The sequence below is a fragment of the Strigops habroptila genome, chromosome 6 (assembly GCF_004027225.2).
Source record: "Strigops habroptila isolate Jane chromosome 6, bStrHab1.2.pri, whole genome shotgun sequence".
Classification (NCBI taxonomy): domain Eukaryota; kingdom Metazoa; phylum Chordata; class Aves; order Psittaciformes; family Psittacidae; genus Strigops; species Strigops habroptila.
In genome coordinates, this window is record NC_044282.2 from 67,178,701 (window position 1) to 67,198,575 (window position 19,875).

The following is a 19,875-nucleotide window of genomic DNA, read 5'->3' on the forward strand; positions in this document are numbered from 1 at the left end:
TTAATCATGTATCTATATGTACAGACATACAACACTATTTACTTATCTGCAGATAAATGGTGCCTCCAAGAAAAAAAAATTGCTTCCCAAGACAGAATGAGACATCAGGACCAAGTAGAAACACCAAAGAAGTTTGTAAAAATGCATAAGATGAAAGCAGGATCAAAGATGGAAAACAGTTTTACTCCAAAGTCCTTGTCATGAATTTGGAGGAGAAAAGGAGCCATCAAATCAGATCGTACACTGGTAATACTATTCAGTAGATGCGAGTCTGTGCCCCCAAATCACGTTACACAAGTTTGATGTACACATCATAAAAACCTAAAGGATAACTGAATTGCTTTAAACTTAATATAACTTGATTGTTGCATCTGTAATGTGTGAATAATAAAATTCTGTTCTATTTTCTTATCTCCTTGAGTTTGCAGTACATCAAGTAGATAATTAACAGGACTAAAAACAAACATACTGCAGTTTTTATAACAAGGTGAGGCACAAAAAAGATTGTGCCACATTTATAGAAAACTAACAAATCTTGATATTTAAAGGAGAAAAGCAAAACCTTGTATGTACAAGAAATCATAAGCTCTCATGACAAAATAGTTCAGAACTCTCACTGAGAAAACTTGCATAAGCACTGCAATCTGTAAATAAAACATGAGAGAAAACCAGTCACAGGAACAAAAGCGTTAACTTTATGAGCTAACGTATGATTCCCTCTGTGGTATTAGACAATTTCACTTTTGGCAGTTCCCAGCTACTGCTCTTTAGAGGCAACAACCCAGTGTACTTATGCAATCACTACAGAGCTGGCATTTCTAAAGCTTGCATCACTCTTGAAAATTCTCAGAAGCCTGTAATTTTAAGTGTATAAATGTATAATGAACTCTCCAAAAGTCAAGGAAAGGAGTTTCCTGGAAAGATCCTGGAGCAACTCAACCTTTAGTAGCGGAACAATAAAGTTCTGCCACCACTAAATCTGAGTATGTTCTGATGCAATTAAGAGTTCACATTAGGAAGTATTTGGGCATGACAGGTTGGTCCTCCATTGCTTCTGGAGAAGTCATGAAAAAGTTTGCAAGATACTAATTTACTTCTTCCACTTACGTTGACATATTGCTTTCACCTCCAAAACCTCTTCCTAGGTTTACTACAGAAGACTCTTCACTGAAGTTTATTCAATTCCCTTAGATAAAGCAAAGACCACAGCAGACTTCTTTCTCAACTTTAAAGATAATTACAGTGAAGTTTCCCAATCAGTCCACCCCATGACTGTGTTGTTACATGGACAAAGACCATGCTAGTGAAAATGAAAACAAAACTATGCTGTCCAACCAGAAAATCTGGAATCCAAGTACAACACAAGTTAGAAGATACAAAGAAGACTGCAAGGCAATAGACATATCAATGGAAAATTATATATATAGAAAGAAACCCAACCATAAATGCTTATGAATAACAAAAGCAGAGTTGTAAGAGTTTTAGAGAGCATTTCACAGGCAGCAATTTTGTTTGTAAGAATATAATGCAAAAGCTTATAACAAACAGTATGGGAGAAAACACAACACGTGACTGATTATAACCAGTGACTAAGGCGCCATGGGATTATCAGAGCTAAGGGTCAACATCTTAATAACAAAGAAATTACATCAACTTACACTTAATGGGATATTAAAGGGAAACAAAAAACATATCATGTTGATCTTGTTCTTCAAGACACTGACGGATATAAACTGGGCATCAGCCACTTATATTCTTCTCCGATTTAATCACTTTATTTTCAAGAAGGAATTTTTCCCTTCATTGCTGAACACGAACACAGAAAATCCAAGCAACTGCAAACAGTAAATTGTGTCATGCTCGTGTGAAAGAACAGCTCCAGATTTGGAAAAGTAAAGTAACACAGAACAAAGAAAGCAAATCTTTGTTCAAAACATGAAGCCAAAGTATAACAAGCATCTCTGAGAACCTGGAAGAACTGTGAATGAAGTCACAGCTTTCACCAGTAATAACACCAGATCATACCTAAGATATTATTTAGCATCTTCTCATCTGTGAAATAAAGAAAGAACTACTCAAAAGAGTCAAAGCACCTGTTCTACAAGTGAAATACGTAGTGGGCAATTAAAACTCTTTCAGCTTCTCCCTTTCTCCATAACAATTTGGAGATAAAAGTTTTTGCCCCAAGAAAACAGACCATGTTGAAAACTTCCACTCCAACACAAAGCCAAAGAACATTGGTCCAGCAGAACTGAGAATTAGTAACTGGCTGCCCTACATAGAAATAGGAACAGAACAGTTATTTTACAAGAAGATATTAACTTGACCTAAAGCCATATTGAAATATAATTTACTATATATAGATACACTCTCATGCGGCTGCTTCCAATTACACCAACTTAATTCTCAGCTTCCACGTACTATAAAACCAAAAAGAACTAGGGAGCTTCAGCAAACAGCTCTCAAGAACAATCCCAGTAAAAACTCTGCCAAGTTAATGGGTAGTTCAATACCTCCCTCCAAAATTAACAGAAATGGTCAAAAAATGAGCTGTATTCTCTGTAATAGATCCAGTTAGGCACTCTCGCCACTGGATTCATGAGGGGTGTGAAAGGCAGGCTTCCTTTTCTCTGCAATGGTTTTTAAACATGCTTTTGTATGTTGTGGAAATTATTGTCACTTAAAGGTACAGTACTTGTTACCATGCTTGCAAATTTAAACTTGTTCGTGGAGTAATTTTCAAAAGCTAAATGCAAGCATTAACAACGTATGTAGAATCAAAACCCCTACTCTTAAAAATATGATTTGTGACACTCCAAATACAGAAAAAAAGTGAGTAAAACTAAGGGTGACCCTTCAGAAGCTTCTGAAATTCCTGATTTTGCTTGTACCAAGACAACCAGATACAACACTGAAAGCCCTAATTCTACAGGCAGAATAGATCACTTTGACACTACTGCTCTTCAGCAATGCTATGAGCATTAGAAAAGGAGCACCGCAGAATCATAGCACGGTTTGGGTTGGGAGGGACCTTAGAGATCACATAGTTCCAATCCCCCTGCAGTAAGCAGGGACATCTTCCACTAGGCCAGGTTGCTCAATGCCCTGTCCAGGTTACAACACTTTGAGGGATAGGACAGCTACAACTTCTCTGAGCAACCTGCTCCAGTATCTCACCACTCTCATGGTAAAGGATTTCTTCCTAGTGTCTGATCTAAATCTTCCCGCTTCCAGTTTAAAGTCATTGCCCCTTGTCCTGTCAGTACATGCCCTTGTAAAAAGTCCCTCTCCAGCATTCTTGTAGGCCCCCTTCAGGTATTGGAATAACACTTATTGCAGAGGGTTTTCCAAAAGCCAGAAAGTAGCAAGAGCAGCCACAGAATCCCAAGTAGAGAAAACAAACCTCTTCCCTAGCTTCTGCAAGAAATGCCTGCTTTTGACTGATCAGATACATCTCACATGTGTATCAGGCTGAGGCAAATATGAAAGATGAGAACCTAGCTGGAAATGAAATGGAGCATGTTACCCTTAGACAGCAACTGACAAACAGACCAATTAATGTATTTGTTCCCAATGTATCTGGTAATGGTCTCTCAACAAGCAGCTTGTTGACTTGTGCAAGCAAAAAACCCAGGGAGATCAGCATCAGTCAGAAAGTCAGTTTAGAAGGCTTCAGTTTTTCCAGGAAATTTAGACATAGACTCACTGTACCACTGCAAGTGGTATTTGTAGAGAGGAAAGAAAATAAAGACATTCTAGAAATGAAGCTAACACTATACTGCATCATATAACTGAATTACACTACTTGGTGTAAAAGACCATACTACAGTGGAATACAATTCTCTATTTACAGAAACAGGTTGGAAATACTCAAGCCAATGTGACCAGTGCATCTTTCTCTACCAACTGATTATCCTGAATTTTAGATTTTAACAGTGTATTCGGTAACGAGTTAACTGCAAAGGGTAAGGCTTTGGCAAGACTTGCACGGGTATTTTTCAAATGGATCTGAGAAGGCGTAGAGGAAAAAGAAAGCTGATGCAGCTGTACTGCATACAACAGTCTACTAACAGTTTAAACGAGTCCAACTTCCTTGATCGGGGAAGTTTAAGTGCCAATTCAGAGAATATAATCAATTCACACAGGCTGTACCCACAAGGACTTAAAACATATTCAGGACAGTCACACAGATCAGTGGGCTACTTGATCAAATGGTCTAAGAGCAGAGAAACAGGTTGCATAAATAGATGCTGTCATCAGCCTTCCCTCGCAGTTAAAAAAAAATCATGAAGAATTTAATACCACTTAGAGCTAGAAAGGGCAATCTGAGTTTGAAAGAAGGGATATAAGTGTCTTATGGCTGCCCAACAAGAGGAGAGAAAATGGAAATAGTACAGTAAAAAAAATCACAAATGGAAGACAATAATTAATAAAATGTCATTCAGGATCTATCACAAAAGAGGCTGAAGAACACTGCAAAGAATTGTGTGAAGGACATGTATCTGAAAACAGAAAATGATTTCATGAACTGACAAGAACAGAAAACACTCAAGGAGGCAAAGATGCAGAACTGGGCAAGATGTGCAAATCACAGGAAGAAGCAGACTATGCTGAAGCGGAATTGTTGCATAGATACAGAATGTGCAAAACAGAGATTGTATTCCAGTATTATTAACCATCTCTAGTAGTTCATAGTAATCTTAATACTTAGGGTTTAGTTTTGTTGGGTTTTTTTTTCCTTTTCTTCTCAAAAGGAAAATAACTTCATCAGAACTTACAGCTGTCAGCTATTAAATAGAGACATTTTAACAAGCTCTGGTTTAGCTTATGCCACTCAGGGACTCATGAAGAACTCAGTAAAGAATAAAGATGAGTCACACAGTTTGAAAACAGGCCTTACCAACACTGTGATCCAATAGAGAGGGCTTAAAATCATTGTAATTAAAATACCAAGAATTTTACAAAACAGGTTTTCCGGGTATTATCAGCTTCCATTTTAAGTCACACAGAAAAATACCACGCTGCTTTCAATTAAGGTTTTCACTGCGATGGGATATTCCAAACTCTTGAAACAGTTTTCTTTATATAACCTGTGTCATGGAGAAAATACTGACTTGGTTTTTTAAAATCATAACATTGAGGTGATGACCATTCAGGAGATAGACTATTTTAGGTTAAGTTCTTCAGAGCAGGAACTGACTTGCATTTTATATTTATATAAAGAATGCAAATATTTAACATTCAATATCAAAGAGAGACATCTAGCACTTAAGCTACAAGCTAATAAAAGGGTACTCAAAAGATTAAATTAGAATTCCAACCCAGTTTTAGTATCTTATAAACAGATGTCCCATCCCTCGAAGTGTTCAAAGCCAGGTTGGATGAGGCTTTGAACAACCTGGTCTAGTGGAAGGTGTCCCTGCCCATGGCAGGGGGCTGGAACTAGGTGATCTTTAAGGTCCCTTCCAACCCAAACCATTCTATGATCATATGCCAGACATTTGAAGAATTATCCAAAATCTCATTTATAGATGTTTGCATTATTTTTGGTAAAGAGTCATAGCACTTGCTAAAGAAAAGATTCCTTCATCCTGTCAGAAATCAAAGCTTATTAATTGCTGTAACTAACAATACAATTAAAAACAGCTGTCCTGAAGAGCTGTAAATTCCCATAAGTTGTAAATGAACATAAAAGCAAGCATGAAAGCACATACAAAGCAGCATTAGAAAAATTACAGCTATTTATAGGGTCCATAGTTCCCAAAATAAGTCAAGCAGACGCACCCCTGCAGAGCCCCAGTGTCTTTCAGTCATAATTACCAGTTGCTTTGGAGGCTCACAATCAAGAATCTAGTCATTCTAATCCAACGCACAGTACAAATCCCAAGTAAGCGCATCCACCCCCCAAAGACTGATGCAACTGTACATGTAAACACAATTTGCCCACAAAACCACAGGCTAACATCTTTCTTCTACTTCCCATCTTCTCTCTTCATAGGCCGTAGTTCCAAAACTGTACTGCCTGCAAACCTTAAAGGCACCATGTAATATGTATGTATTTGTACACCAGTCTGATACAAACTGCAACTCAAGGAACACTTCTGATGTTAAAGTGTTTTAACTGGGTCTTGTGAGATGCTGGATAATATGGATTAACGTCACAAAACGTTTATGACGCAGCACGGATGCTAAACAATACCTCTGAACAAGCAGCCACGATGTAACTATCACTAAAAAACACCCACTCTCTTACTTAAACCAACTCCTCCCAATTCTGGAATCTTTAGCTGCTCTGCCCCCTACTACCAAGCATTACAGTACTACTACATCACTACATACAATGCCAAAATTGTAAACCACCATCTACTGCTACCCCTCAATTTTAGTCCCTTTTACTCACGTGACTTTGTTTTCTCACTAAGAAAGGGAATTTGACCATCTTCTAGCTCACTGCTCATTTTTTCTTGGCTGCTTAAAAGAAAACTTCTCAGAACTGAACTCGCACCAACAAGAGGGTTGTAATCTAACGTTCCAGACTACACACAATTCAAACTTACTAACCTTTCTGATTTTATATTTGTCACTCATCTGATTTTTCCATGCACTATATGAAATAAAAAACTAACACCAGCAGTGCCCAATACAAATGCTTTAATATTATTACTAAAATAACTGATCTTGGTGTTTTCAATGAACTATTTGAGGAAAGCTAACACCATTTTTATAAGAATCCCTGTGAAACTTTAAGAATATGTAGGGAACAGATATTTTACTAGGTACCCCTATGAAGGACAGTGATTAGAGTGCTAAGATAGTTTCGTTAAGTCAAATATAAAAATCAAGTTTATTCATATGGCGTTTTATGTTATTGCTGGTTAGAATTTCTATTAATCTTTTTTTTTTTCTAGACTTGTCAGCAGATCTACATGCAGTCAAGCTTTTATCTGAGAAATCTGTGACATGCTCCTTCAGTGCTATCAACAAAACTGACCCGTGACTGCTCAGACACCAAGGTGCTAAGCCTGTTAAGCAGTGGCTCAATACTAAATTCAACTTCCCCAAGGGAACATCATTACATACACAACACTGAAAGAGCTGTTCTGTCATTATGCCTACGAAGTACACAAGAAGTTCTTCGTAAGCTCTGGCCTAAAGCCATATCCATGGAGCTTATTTCAAAAAATAAAAAACTCATTCTTTTTTAAGTCCTCTCTGCCAGCCATAGTATCATTGAGCACAGGGAATTCAAGAGACTTCTTTCAACTTCAGTGATGCTATTCAGAACCTATGCAGTCAGCAGTAAAACAACAGTTTTGTCTTTTACTACCTACTAAAAAAACCCCCAAACACCTGATAAATGTACAAAAAGGAGCTATTCACAGGATGACAACAGAAAGGGGGCAGAAAAAGAGAGAAGTACTGTAGCTGATGTCTTCCTTCCTGAAGTTTCTAGCTGCTTAAAATAAAGGGTAAAAAAACCTCCATATTTGTCACAAATACACCACAGAAGTTGTTCCACAGCATTTCAAGATGATCTTGAGATTATATTCTTGTGAGAATCACACCTGAAACCATTTTTCCAGTAGCTGGGCTTCTTCACAAAAACGTATTAATCCTGGCCTTCACTTCCAGGCTTCTTATCTGCGACCCCGTCACCTCCTCTCCTGTCCCTCCCAATTTGTTACTTAAGTTCTTTAGCAAATGTCTTACTGCATTTTTTTAAATCTTACTTTACCTAATTTGGACAATGATACAAAGTGTTTGGGAACTTCAAACTGCATAAGGTTTTTAAAATAGGCACTGTATCAGCTTACTGGGGGAGTTCCGGATCTTTGCCTTAACAGTTTGCTTAAAAAAAGTCCATCAACATAAGACTTCACACATATTCACCTGAGTGTATTGCCTGGCACAACCTGTTCACAGCTTGGAAGCCAAGATTGTTATTGGCAGTTCATAAGCAACGTTGTCGTTTAATCCAAAGCATTTAAAGTGTTTCTGAGACTTCTTTAATGCAGTTAAGGATTATTTGTATCGCTAGGGATTCTTCCTTAATTGCGGAATGGAGTATCAATAGCAGAGCCAACTGACTGTCAAGTTACAAACAAGTCAGATATAGTCTCCAGCCTGTTTTGCACCATCTACATAGCTTCCCAAGGAGTTAAAGTAATAATGTGCTTGTGGCTGCGCTAGGTACAATCTAAAAGTAATATATATAACATTTTAATGGTCTTTGTGGAAAAGGCCTAATAAAGTAGGTACCAAATTAAAATTTTCAAGCTACACATTTAGAAAGCTACATTAAAATGCCAAGATTAAATTTTCCTATTTAAAAGAACTGTTACTCCAAAAATTACTTCACTTGAAAGATGTAGGGTTTATTCTTAGAAACACCTGGAACTTTAAAAAACAAATAACCTTGCCACAGACTGTTGCCATTCAAATTACATAGAACAGTCCTAAATAGGAAGACAAGCCATAGCTTAAGTTCAGCCCTGGATAAACTAATCTCGATATTCAATATTACTAAGGAAATATAGTATTTCACACGGTGACCAAAATAATCTAACTATATCATACATCAAGCAGAATATATTGCTTCTAGTCCTGTATTTAAATCACTGCAAAATCACGAATTTCAAATACTTTAAGCTTCCTGATCATTGATCCAGGGAAACAACAGTGAAAACATTCCCACAATACTTGAACTTGCATACTGAAAGATTTATCTATTCCAGATTAAAAGATCTTGGTCCATATCCAAGTCTGTCCCACTTCGTTCAGCACATTAAAGCAATATTCGTAGATGATCTTTCTCAAACTGCTGGTGTCAAGATTACTTTAGGCCACAGACATCTAAGAAACTAAAAAGCTTTTATGGGATATAAAAGGCACATTTCCAGGTGTAATCTCTAAAGAAGTCACTTTAAGTGGGTAATACTGCTACAAAGATGTTGAAAGAAGGCTGTGTATGTCCCAAGCTTTCAACTACTGTGCACCACCACATGCCTTAAGCCAAATGGACAGTGCCAGCACATTTTCTGGTGGCTGCGTTCTAACTCCAAGAATCCATCAGCCCCAAGACCTCAAAATCTGTAGCAATCGATTTAGACTTATGTATTTTCAGAGCTGGAAACATCCATTTCCGACATCCCATACTGATGTTAAATTCTAAACAATAAAAAGGGCCTTAGATAAGTTATTACCTCACAAGGACCTCAACCTTTTTCATGCGTAAAACAAGGACAGTATTTACCAGCTTCACGAGAGCACAGCAAGATAAGGTCTTATGGTCTTTGGGAAAGAAAGAACATGTTTAAGTAATTTACATAATCAAGTCAGCCAATAAAATTCTTACAGTTTCCCGGAGTTCCAACTTTTTTTTCTGTTTTAATTAGCTGGGGCAGGCAAGTAAAACAACATACTTATTTTCTTACAATACCCTGCTCAGAAGGTTCCAACTGTGTAACCTTTAAGCACAAGCACTAATCACCCCTCTTTCTCGATGCAGATTCATTACTTTCATCATTCCTTCCTCCTCACTTCAATCTTTACTCCCCCAGTGTTTGCTCCTCCAGAAGCAGAGGAGTATGATCATAACAAGGACATCAGCAGCAGCACCTTCCCCGTTTCTGCTGATGATTCTGGAAAAGCAGCAGCATGCAGGAAGCACAGGAACAGCCAGCCCCTTTTGCCCCTATGGTCTTTCTGTAAGGAACACACAGGAACAAAGCTTAGGAAAAGAGAAAAGCATACTGGCCAGAAGAAGAAAAGGATGGAAAATAGGGAAATGTGTCACTAAATGAATTGGCTGCTAATCAACAAAGAACTGTACAGTGTAATTTTTCTCCCAATTAGAAGTTCACAAATGATACTACCCAGAGCAGGGAGAACAGGCTTGAGAGGAAAGAGGACGGGCAAGGAAACCAAGAGCAAATTGCTTTCAAGAAGTCATATATTAGCTCAAATTACAAGAAAGTTTTTCCTACAAACACAATTTCTGGTCACCATTTCATATAACTTAACCAAAGGCTTAACAGTTTCATGCTCAACTACTATTCAGACTTGTAACATTTTAAGAGAGGGTACAATTTTCTTAAACTCAGCTGAACACAGGTAATAAAAAAGGGAGGGAAAGCAAAAGATTTCTTTTACTAGCAGGGAAATCAAAGCAATGATGAAAAATATTATGCAAGTGCAATTTATGAATTACAGTCGAATACTATTAAGCATACCTACAATTAAAAAAAGCTCTTCTTTCTGCAAGACTCCCAGGTAAGCACTGACTCAACGCCCAGCTGTAAAATCTTCACTGCTAGATTAACTGCTTCTCGAAAGTATGTATTATGTCAATCAAAACTGATAAATAATTTTCTTATAGTAGTTTGCCTACACCTTAACTTTCTATATACCTTTCTGACATACAAAAATGAGTGAAATGAGGAGACAGCAGCAGACCAAGAAATGGTTTGGCACCAAAATGTGTATTTCTGCCCCATTTGTTTCCCCTGAAATACCCAAATCATTGAGACCTCCCTTTCTGGCACCAATTGACAGAAGACAGTCCCATCTCTTTTAAGATATGAATTAAAAAAACAAATTAATGTTATTAACCTCACTCCTTTAAACCTTCCCTTTCAGTGCTAAGTCAGATGCCTTAGAAGATGAATATTCTGAAGATCCTGATGCATGCCCACCACAAACCATTTTCCCTTCAACTACTCAATTTTCATTCCTCTCTGTTAAATTGTTTAACCATGTAAAGACAGAAATCTATTTCTACTGCAGAAACAGTGGAAAAAATATTATTAGTTTTTAAAATGTCTCCTCCTCCACCAACATGTAGATCACATGGTTAACTTGCATATTCAAATTGGGCCCCTGTGCCTCTGGAAATTACTTCCAAAATAAAATATTTTTTTTTTAAACAAACTGACTTAAATAAGCCTACCAAATACTTCTTCAGACCTCAACACGTGCTTTTTGAATCCCAGACCAGTTACTCCATCTGTGGCAAAAGACCACCAGTAGGCTGTCAGGCATAAGATGGACTACCTGAGTGCCTCTGAGTTCCTGCTACCTGTTACAAAACTGAACTGACCATTTCAGATGTCTGTAATGATAGCTGTGAAATGATCTGGCAATGGAGTTTTTCTTCAGCTAAGAACCGACTTCTTTAATACAATCCCTCGTAAACAGTAAACAACGATTCAAGACAGTCTTCTGGGGTTTTTCTGTTTTGTTGCAAAAAATATTCTGGTGGTTCTTGGCTTCAATAATTTAGAAACACTGTTACATCGGATTCAGGTGGAGAAAATGCACCAGAAGCACCACTACTCAAGTGAGTCAAAACAACTGAATAGAGTCTAGCTAAGAAGATGGTGCACTATATAACATGGTTTGAGTGACACCTGCGGAATTCTGTGTTTTCTGTCCTACAATTAGAGAGCTCAAGAGCTGGATATGAACCAGAATACACACCATCCCAAGAAAACAGAATTTATCTATCCAAAACCAAAATTATTTAATAGCATCTATCTGTGCTATTTACCTTTTCCTAGAAAATACTACTCATAGGAAAAACTTGCTAAGTCAACTCTGACAGAAATAGCATATCAACATTACTTCTAGCATTATGTAATGGACGCATCATCTTATGCTCTGTCGACAGATTATTTTAGAACTGACTATATCAAAACATCCAGCACTACATTCTTTGACTCACTAGATGTTTACGTTTTATCTTAAGCTACCTACTATGAACACAATACATTCACCTCTTCCTTTACTGTAACTGACAACTCTCTGGTCCTGCACAAACACAAAAGAAATGTTACTTCAAACTGTGAAAAAGAGTTGCTCTCTTCCAACAAAGTAAAGGTTGAAACAAAGTCTGTTTCATTAGAAGTGAATGCTATCAGTGACAACATCCACAGTGTCATGACAGTAAAAAGAATGGCAACTAAAAGGAAATGGGTTTTTCTTAAATGTTTCTCAGCTATAGTTTTAGCTTGGTTTTCAGACTATAAGGCACCCAAGATCAGCTGTTATCAGGCCCAGCATACTGATACAGCTACAGTGAAGACTCTCCCGGTGTAGTTGCTGCTTATGTGAGCAAACACCTTTACCGGTAGAGATAATACCCAGCATACCTTTCTTCCCCCAGCATCCGCATTGAGATACTGCAATTGATCAGACACAAATACTGTTCAAGAAGTCACAAAGTAATAATCAACATGATTGCACCATCAAAATATGCTAGGACAACTTTAGTTACAACAGAATGGAGGAAAACACATAAAGTTAATCATACATGAAAGTTAGGTTCATTACAGGTCGCTAACACACAGGCGTCATGATTAAATAACATTTTCTTTCCTTTTATGCATGTCAGTGTATCAGGCAAGCCTTTGAGAACAAAATTTTCACAGAAGACCCAACTGATGGCAGCATGAGCACAACTGCTGAGTGGAAGATGATCGCTGTTCGTCTATATATTCACAGTAATTAGCAGTATTGCAACCATGGCATAATTTCATATCATAACTTTTTTCTTTTCAAGTCTTGATTTCACTAATACCTTGTCCTCAAAATACAAGCTGTCTTTTCTCACAGTCTTAATGTAACCCAGACTGCATGAAGGCATTCAGTAAACACATTGGTTTAGCGTCCAACTGAAAACAAACCTTTATACATTTCAAAATATTTCCGAACACACACCTAACAGACATTAAAGTGCACACGCAAAGACACCCTGAGCACAGCGCATCAGCTTCTGCTACACCTTTATTTTTTAAAGGAAAGACTGCAAACCCCTGCTTAAAACCAAAAGGAAACCCATTTTCGACTCTGTGACGTCTAATGTGAAATGTGATAAACAGCTGGCCTTGCTTTTCACGGGTTAAGAACGAAGAAGTTTACACCACTTCTATTTCTCCAGCTGTAAAACCAAGATATTGCCAGAGTCTTCCTGCAGCCAGGGTACTGGATAATTTAGGCTAAAATAAATGTTTATTAAAAAAGGGCGTTGATTTCTTGGCAGCGGTGAAAAGCAGGAGACACCCCTAGTGTCGACGTAAAATACTACAGGACTCCATACTGTATCTCTGGGTTAATTTTACGGCAGTAAAAAGGAAATGTAAATCGTCATGATTTAAAAACCAGAGCGACTCAAATACACACACCTGGACATACCGCATACCTTCTTCCTGCAGTCTCAAAACCCACATGCCTATCATATTTGAAATGTCAGCTTTCTAAACGCGGACCAATTAAAGTATACATTATCTAGACTGTGTCCCTGCCATGGGCTACGTGCATTATAGCTTTCCGGTCTGCACATGAACAGAGAAACGCTGCTGCACCAAGGGCGTGAGGGGGGTGGGGGGGAACCCCACTGAGATTGCAAAACAACCCCCACAGCACATCGCTACTAAAATGCCGGGCTCGCTGATACATCTGGAAAACAGATGAAGCGCGGGCCGGGGAGGGCGAACCCCGGACTGAGGGGAAGAGGGGGGTGGCGGAGCGCGTTTGGGGGCGGGGGTGAGGTGAGGGGGTGCCGGAGGACGAGGCGGGGGGGAATAGAAGGGCCGAGCGCCATGAGCGCTGCCGGGGCGGGGGGAAGCGGCAGCAGGAGGCAGCGGGGCCACGGGGGCGAGGCGGCGGCCGTAGGCGGCAGAAGGGAAGCGGGCGGCCGTGCCTGCCCCCGGGAGAGGCGCGGGGCGGCCCGCGGGGAGGGCGGGAGGGGGAAGCCCAGCGAGGCGCTCGCCCGCGGGAGGACGTGGACGGCTCGGGGGCGGGAGGCGGAGGAGACGGGTCAGAAGCAGGGCAGCAGCAGCGAGGCGGAGCGGCGACCGGGCCGGGCCGCGGGGCCATTGCCTCGCCCCTCACCCCCGCAGCACGGCCCGGTCTGGAATATTCCGGCGGGGCGGGAGCGGAGGGTCTGCGGGGAGGGGAAACGAGGGAGGGTCCTCACCATGGCGGCGGGCGGGTGTCAGGCGTCTCCCCCACAGATGAATCCACCGAGCCCCGGGCTCGCTATTGCGTGTTTGGCGCCGCCGGGCCCGCCGCTACCGCCGGCTCTGCCTCAGCCCGGCTCGGCTCCGGCTCGGCTCCCCTCACTGCGGCAGAGGCTGGCACTGACTCGCAACGGCGCGCACGGAGCGAGGGAGGGGGCGCGAGCAGCACTAACGCTCGGAGGCGGGGGCGGAGCCTCCCACATCCGGGCACCCGCCGGGCCGAGCACCGCCCTCGCGGGGGGGCGGGGCGCGCGGTGACGCCAGCCAGCGAGGCGGGGGAGGCAAGGGAGAGGACAAAATGGCGGCGGGGCGAGGGCGGGAAGGGTGCGAGGAGGTGGTAGTGGCCGCTATGGTGGGCTCTGTAAGAGCGGGGGAAGCTGTTACGAAGGTCCCTTTGGGAGAGCCTTGGATGTTGAGTGTTACCACAAGTTAGGGATGTGTTTGCTGCCTTAGGCTTCTGCCCACGGAGATGTTCCCTCAGGTGCTCCAGAGCTCCTGTTTGGCTGTGTGCCTCCACACACCCCCTGCTTAGGCTGGTCCCTCTCGGCTGCTTTCTAAGCTGTGCTGCTGGAGCCATTGCTGCTCTGGCTTTCTTCTTTGTTCTTGCGTGGCTTGTGCTTTTTGTAAAAGAAAATGTTCAGCACAGGTGGCCAGTGGAAGCATGGCTCCGAGTGGTGCCTCCTCTCATCGTCTGGCTGTTTTCTCAGGCTTTTAATTTTATGTTATAAAAGGTTATCTAGGCAGGAAGGTGCTCAGTACTTCACGGATTTTAGGGTATTGTGTTTCTGCAGTGCTAATAGTGAATTATACAAAACTAAAGGAATTGTGATGAAAGTGTTTACATGTACGTTTGTGGTTTGATGCTGGTAGTTAATGCTTTGTACCCTGGGTATTTTACAAAATAAATGACTGATACAGTTGAATGCAAACTCGGATGAAAGATGTGGTCTTAGTAACCCCTTTGAGGTAAGATGTAGGGCAATGCAACTGCTTGCATAAGTAAGGCTGACCCTCAGGGAGTGATCTCTATATATTGTAAAGCTTTAAGTAGGCCAGATGACACCTTTAAAAACCTCTGTGAAGGGTAAAGTAAAATACTGAGTAAAGATGGGTTGATTTCACGTTCCTTTTGCTGTGTTTGCCCTTCTTTCTGTGCTCGTTCTGCTGAAAGTGTTTATTTTGGAGCACCACGGCACAGCACATAACACTGTGACAGATGAAGTGGTGATGTGAAAATAATAATTACATATAAAATACTTTTGTGTTAGTACTGCCAAAGAGAAGAATCAGTACCATGTTTATGTTGTTTTTCAGGCATTTGATCCTTGGCTCACAATAGCTACCTACTTTGCCAGAGAAATGCCCATCAATCCTGCCAAGTTCAAGGTAAGTGACAGCCTAATTTGTAGGGGAGGGGAGGGCTGGATTATTACTTTAAAACCAGGTTAATTTTTTTAGGACCATAGCCGAGCATGAGCTTTCCAGTCTAAAATGGTAATTTCCTTTCCCTTCAGCTTCTTCCGGAAAAGGCACTGCTGCATCACTGTTGCCCTGTGTGCAGGAGTCTGAGCTGGTCAAAGGGTGGCACAGGTTTCCTTCAGATTTCTTGGAGAAACCTGGAATCTTGACATCAAATGCTAATGCGCAAATGCTAAGAGGAATGGGGCATCTCCTGTACAGAAGCCTGCTCGGGAACCTAGATAATGAAGGGTGACTGTGAAGTTGAAGAACAGATTAGAAGTTCTCATCTAAAAGAGCGAAGCAAAGTGCAGCAATAAACATGCAGTTCTTAGGAACTGTTAATGACCGATGAGGGTTCTGCCCAGAAGCTGATATCCAGCATGCCTTCACATCTGCAGAAATGGGTGAGCTTGACCAGGAAGAACAAAGAGTGGATTGGGGAGATTGCACAGAAAAAATCTAGCAATAAAATAAATAAATTAAGAACATGGTGATGAGTGAAACTAAGCAGTGAAGAACAGAAGGTAATTTGCACCAGCAAAAAGTAAAGCAAACGCTAAGGCATGACTGTAAGCTTTAAGTTAATAGCAAATCAGCAAAAAAGGCCTTGCTGGTAAGAATCTGGGCCTGGCTGCAGTGGGAGGTTCTGCATGGTAAAATGGCCTGATCCAGGGAAGGAATCTCCTGCCTTTTCTTATTAACAGAAAGAGGTGGCTAGGACAACTTTTCTTTTTTGGGGTGAAAAAAAACGCAAAACCAATTCTAGTTGCTAGGATGTCTAGAAATAAAACATACCTAGATTTCACTGAAAGCTAGTATTAAAACTGACTGGACTCAAACCAAAAAAATCAAAAATAACTTAAAATCTCCAAAAGAAAAATAAATCCTGGTATAAACCAGTCTTGCTGCTCACATCTCTGTCACTGCAGCCTTATCTAGCAGATGCAAATCTGGAGTAAAATCAGCTAAAGAAAGTTGAATATGGCTAGAATTTCTATTGCATAATGTAATGGGACTAAAATAAACAGAAACGAGGAATATAACAGCTTAATTGTTACCTTTTTAAGTTGCAAGTAGAGACAGCCAAGAACTTACAAAAATACAATTTTTATCTTTTAATGCAGATATGTCACTGCTAGTAGTTTTGAACCTCTAGATGCAGTACAAATATGAGCTAATTAGTTTTTAATTCATTTCTGTTGTGCATATGTGTCAAAGTTGCTTTTCTTTTATATCTGACTTCTAAAAGGTGTTAAAAATGCAAGATGGCATTTGTTAGTGTGTAGATTAGAGTCTGCAGAAAACCATCACTTGTGTTTAACAATTTGCATTAAATTATCCATATTTCTGACTAGTAATTTTAGAAATATTGATATTTGGCTATGTTTTTAGAGTATGTTTCAGACAACTCTGTGTTTTGTCACTTTCTGGGTTTGGTAAAGCTCCTCTGCAGCATAATTACAACCATTTAAAGTAGGATAAATATGTGTACCCATATAATTGGAAGCTGTTCTAGCTACAGATAAATATATGTAAACTGTGTGCCTGTTTGGGATCTTCAGGGTTATTAACAATAATGATGTGATTTGCATAGGGCTTGACCTAATGTTTGGAAAACAATTTCCATGCTCCTGCTTATGTGTCTGGACTCCAGCTGCAGTTCTTATAGCATGCCTCTTTTAAAGTGCTATTTGTGATGCCTTATCTGTCACTGAGGTTTTAGTTCTTTTTGGTTTTTAATATAGCATGTATCTTTGATCACCTGAGTGTATCCTTCTTTGTCTTGCCTTGTGCTCGTCCTCATGTAAACATCCCTTAGTCAAAAACGTAGCTGGATGCAATTTGTATGGAGCATTCATCTCTCTGTTCACCTCAGGGTGAGGGCTGCCACCTAATCAAATAATCTTCTGCCCTGACCCTTAACAGGCTATAAGCAGCTTTTCCCAGGAAAGCAGGTAAACTCTTGGGACAGTGCAGTAAAGCTTGAAAATACATGGTTTTTAAGCATATGTGTGGGCTCCAGTAGGTGTTTCCTAAAAATAAATAAACTCTTATTCTTCTTTAATGCTCTAGAAGGAGAAAAGGAAAGCCACCTTTTTTGGCCTTCAGGGAAAGTGCTTTCAGCTACAGTGGGCAGGGAGGCTGTATTCTATCAGCGAAAGAGGAAGCCTTTTTAGATGGAAATGAAAACCATCCATTCTCAGCATGTTTGAATTGCCCTGTTAGTGCCGGTCCTGAACTCTGTAAACCATATCTCATTTAATTTGGAATAACAGGAAGAATAATAAGCAAATCTAAAGATACACAATACTGACTAGAACTGACAAATGATTGGGAAGATAAAGTGCCTCTCATTGTATCTCTCTTACACCTACATCTGTCTTTTCAGTTGAGAGAAATCAAAGGGAGTCTGCCCTTATTTTCTTGCATATTTGTGAGAGCATGTATGAATTGCCAGCATTTGGGAGGGCAGGTGATGGTACTTATCAGATCCGGTAATGCTCAGCTGAAAAAAACCTGGTCAAATGCAAGAGCTAGAGGCACAGGGGAACATTGATCTCTTTACCTAGAAAATGAAGAACAGGAATGTCCTCAAGACCAGAAGAAAGGGGTAGGCCACAGAGGGCTTGTGAAGCTGTAGGTTAATAGGGTGATCTTTGGTTACCCTTTGGTTTATTTTGCATCACTGCAGGATGCTGGATTTCAAATTGCTAGAGCAAGTGCAGCTGTATAGTTGTCTCTAGCACATGTGCATTTAATGAAACAGTGGTTGTAAATGCTTCTGATCTGTGGATCCTGCTGCCCAAGGTTGTGTGAATTAAATGTCTTTATAGTAGGATTATTTCTTCAGGTATCCTTTTCAGCTCTTAGTGGTAATTAACAGCCCCCAGGGACTGGAAGCCACAGACTGAAAATCCCTGCATGACACTATTTTTTTTCCCATAGCTGGGTTTTAAAGAGTGGTCTTCTGATTTCCTAGACTTACTACCAGTTCTGGCTAGAATAAACTGGTAAAAATAAACTCGATAAACGGGGTAAAAATGCTTTCTGTATATTTGACCTTGTGCCTGTAATCGTATCACTGTATCAAGTAGCTCTCTGCAGAACAAATATATGGAAATAATTTGCAAGAAAGATTGACACTAAAAGGTTACATTTTTCTTGAGACTGTGCTGTTTGCATAATAATTTCATGTAGTGAGCTTATTTGCCTAGCAGCTGATAAGATTTCTTGATGGCATCCAGCTGTAGCTAGGGTTGGTATAATTGGCAGCTTTTTTCTGAAGACTGTTCTGGGAAACTCTGATAGGAGCTGTGGGCTGACTCCTTAAAGACCTTGCAACAACCGGAGATAAGTGCTGTGAGCACCAGTACAGTGTTTGATTTTTTCACTGATGTGCTTGTCTGCCACCATTGTAAGAGCTTATTGCTTTTGTTTAATTTTGCTAGAGATATGCATATATCTGTCTGACTTGTGAAATTCTTATCTTTTGCAGTAGCTGATTCGGCAGAAGAGGTTGGCCTGAACAGGATATTAATGAGCTATTAATGTATGTAAGTTCAATCTGTGGAAACAATCAATTGAATCATTTTAAGATGGTATCTGTTTATCACTGGTCATGTGTTGGCTGACTGGTTCAGGTTTTGGGCCAGTACAAATTCTGAAGGTGCTGACTCAGGCAGCAAGCTAGACCAGTGAGTTCTTTACTGTGAGGGTGGTGAGGCACTGGCACAGGGTGCCCAGAGAAGCTGTGGCTGCCCCATCCCTGGCAGTGTTCAAGGCCACATTGGATGGGGCATGGAGCAACCTGGTCTAGTGGGAGCTGCCTTTGCCCATGGCGCATGGGCTGGAACTAGATGATCTTTAAAGTCCTTTCTAACCCAAACCATTCTATGATAATTTAGTAGTGAAACAACTGAGTCTGAACTGAAATAGTGCCAGAAGGTCTTAATTTATTCTTTCTCTTGTGGCAGAGAGAAAAATGAGAAATTGCTTGATTGTTGATCTTCTAATTGTTTGAGTTGGGGACAAATTTTGAATGCCAGTAAGTAATCTAACTCTTTCAAAGCTAATCAAAATAGATGTTGTTGTCATGCAGATTACCTTTTAGTATGTGTTGTGGGGAGTTTAATGAATGTAGTGTGAAGTTCTGTGTCTATTAACCCTTTTTGTTGTCATGGAAGAGAAAAATACTTGCATGAAAAAATGCTGTCTGTGGTATGATATGGTACCTTGCGTCCATCTTAGCTGTGCATTTTTCTATAGCTCATGTAATCTGTTTTAATTTGTAGTGCCATCATCTGTGTGAAAAATTAAGCAGCTTGTTAGGACTTTCAAGGGAAACATGATGCAGCATGATCACATGTATTCATGTAAAGGTTCAAGGCCCCCTCAG

At 40.3% G+C, this 19,875-nt stretch overlaps 1 protein-coding gene and 1 long non-coding RNA gene across 2 annotated transcripts in view; one reads left to right on the forward strand and one right to left on the reverse strand.

Annotated features, from left to right (window-relative positions):
- The window catches only part of PPP3R1 (protein phosphatase 3 regulatory subunit B, alpha), a 41,533-nt gene extending 27,298 nt beyond the window's left edge, over positions 1-14,235 (reverse strand). The window contains exon 1 of the mRNA XM_030491126.1: positions 13,976-14,235. Coding sequence (XP_030346986.1) covers positions 13,976-13,978 — 3 coding nt within the window. The 5' untranslated portion in view covers positions 13,979-14,235. The remainder of the gene's footprint in view (positions 1-13,975) is intronic.
- A 286-nt stretch (positions 14,236-14,521) lies between these two features.
- LOC115609210 lies at positions 14,522-19,587 on the forward strand. The gene is made up of 4 exons (XR_003991778.1): positions 14,522-14,984; positions 15,333-15,883; positions 18,976-19,029; positions 19,454-19,587. It is a non-coding gene; the product is annotated as an uncharacterized LOC115609210 (long non-coding RNA).
- Positions 19,588-19,875: the final 288 nt, after the last annotated feature.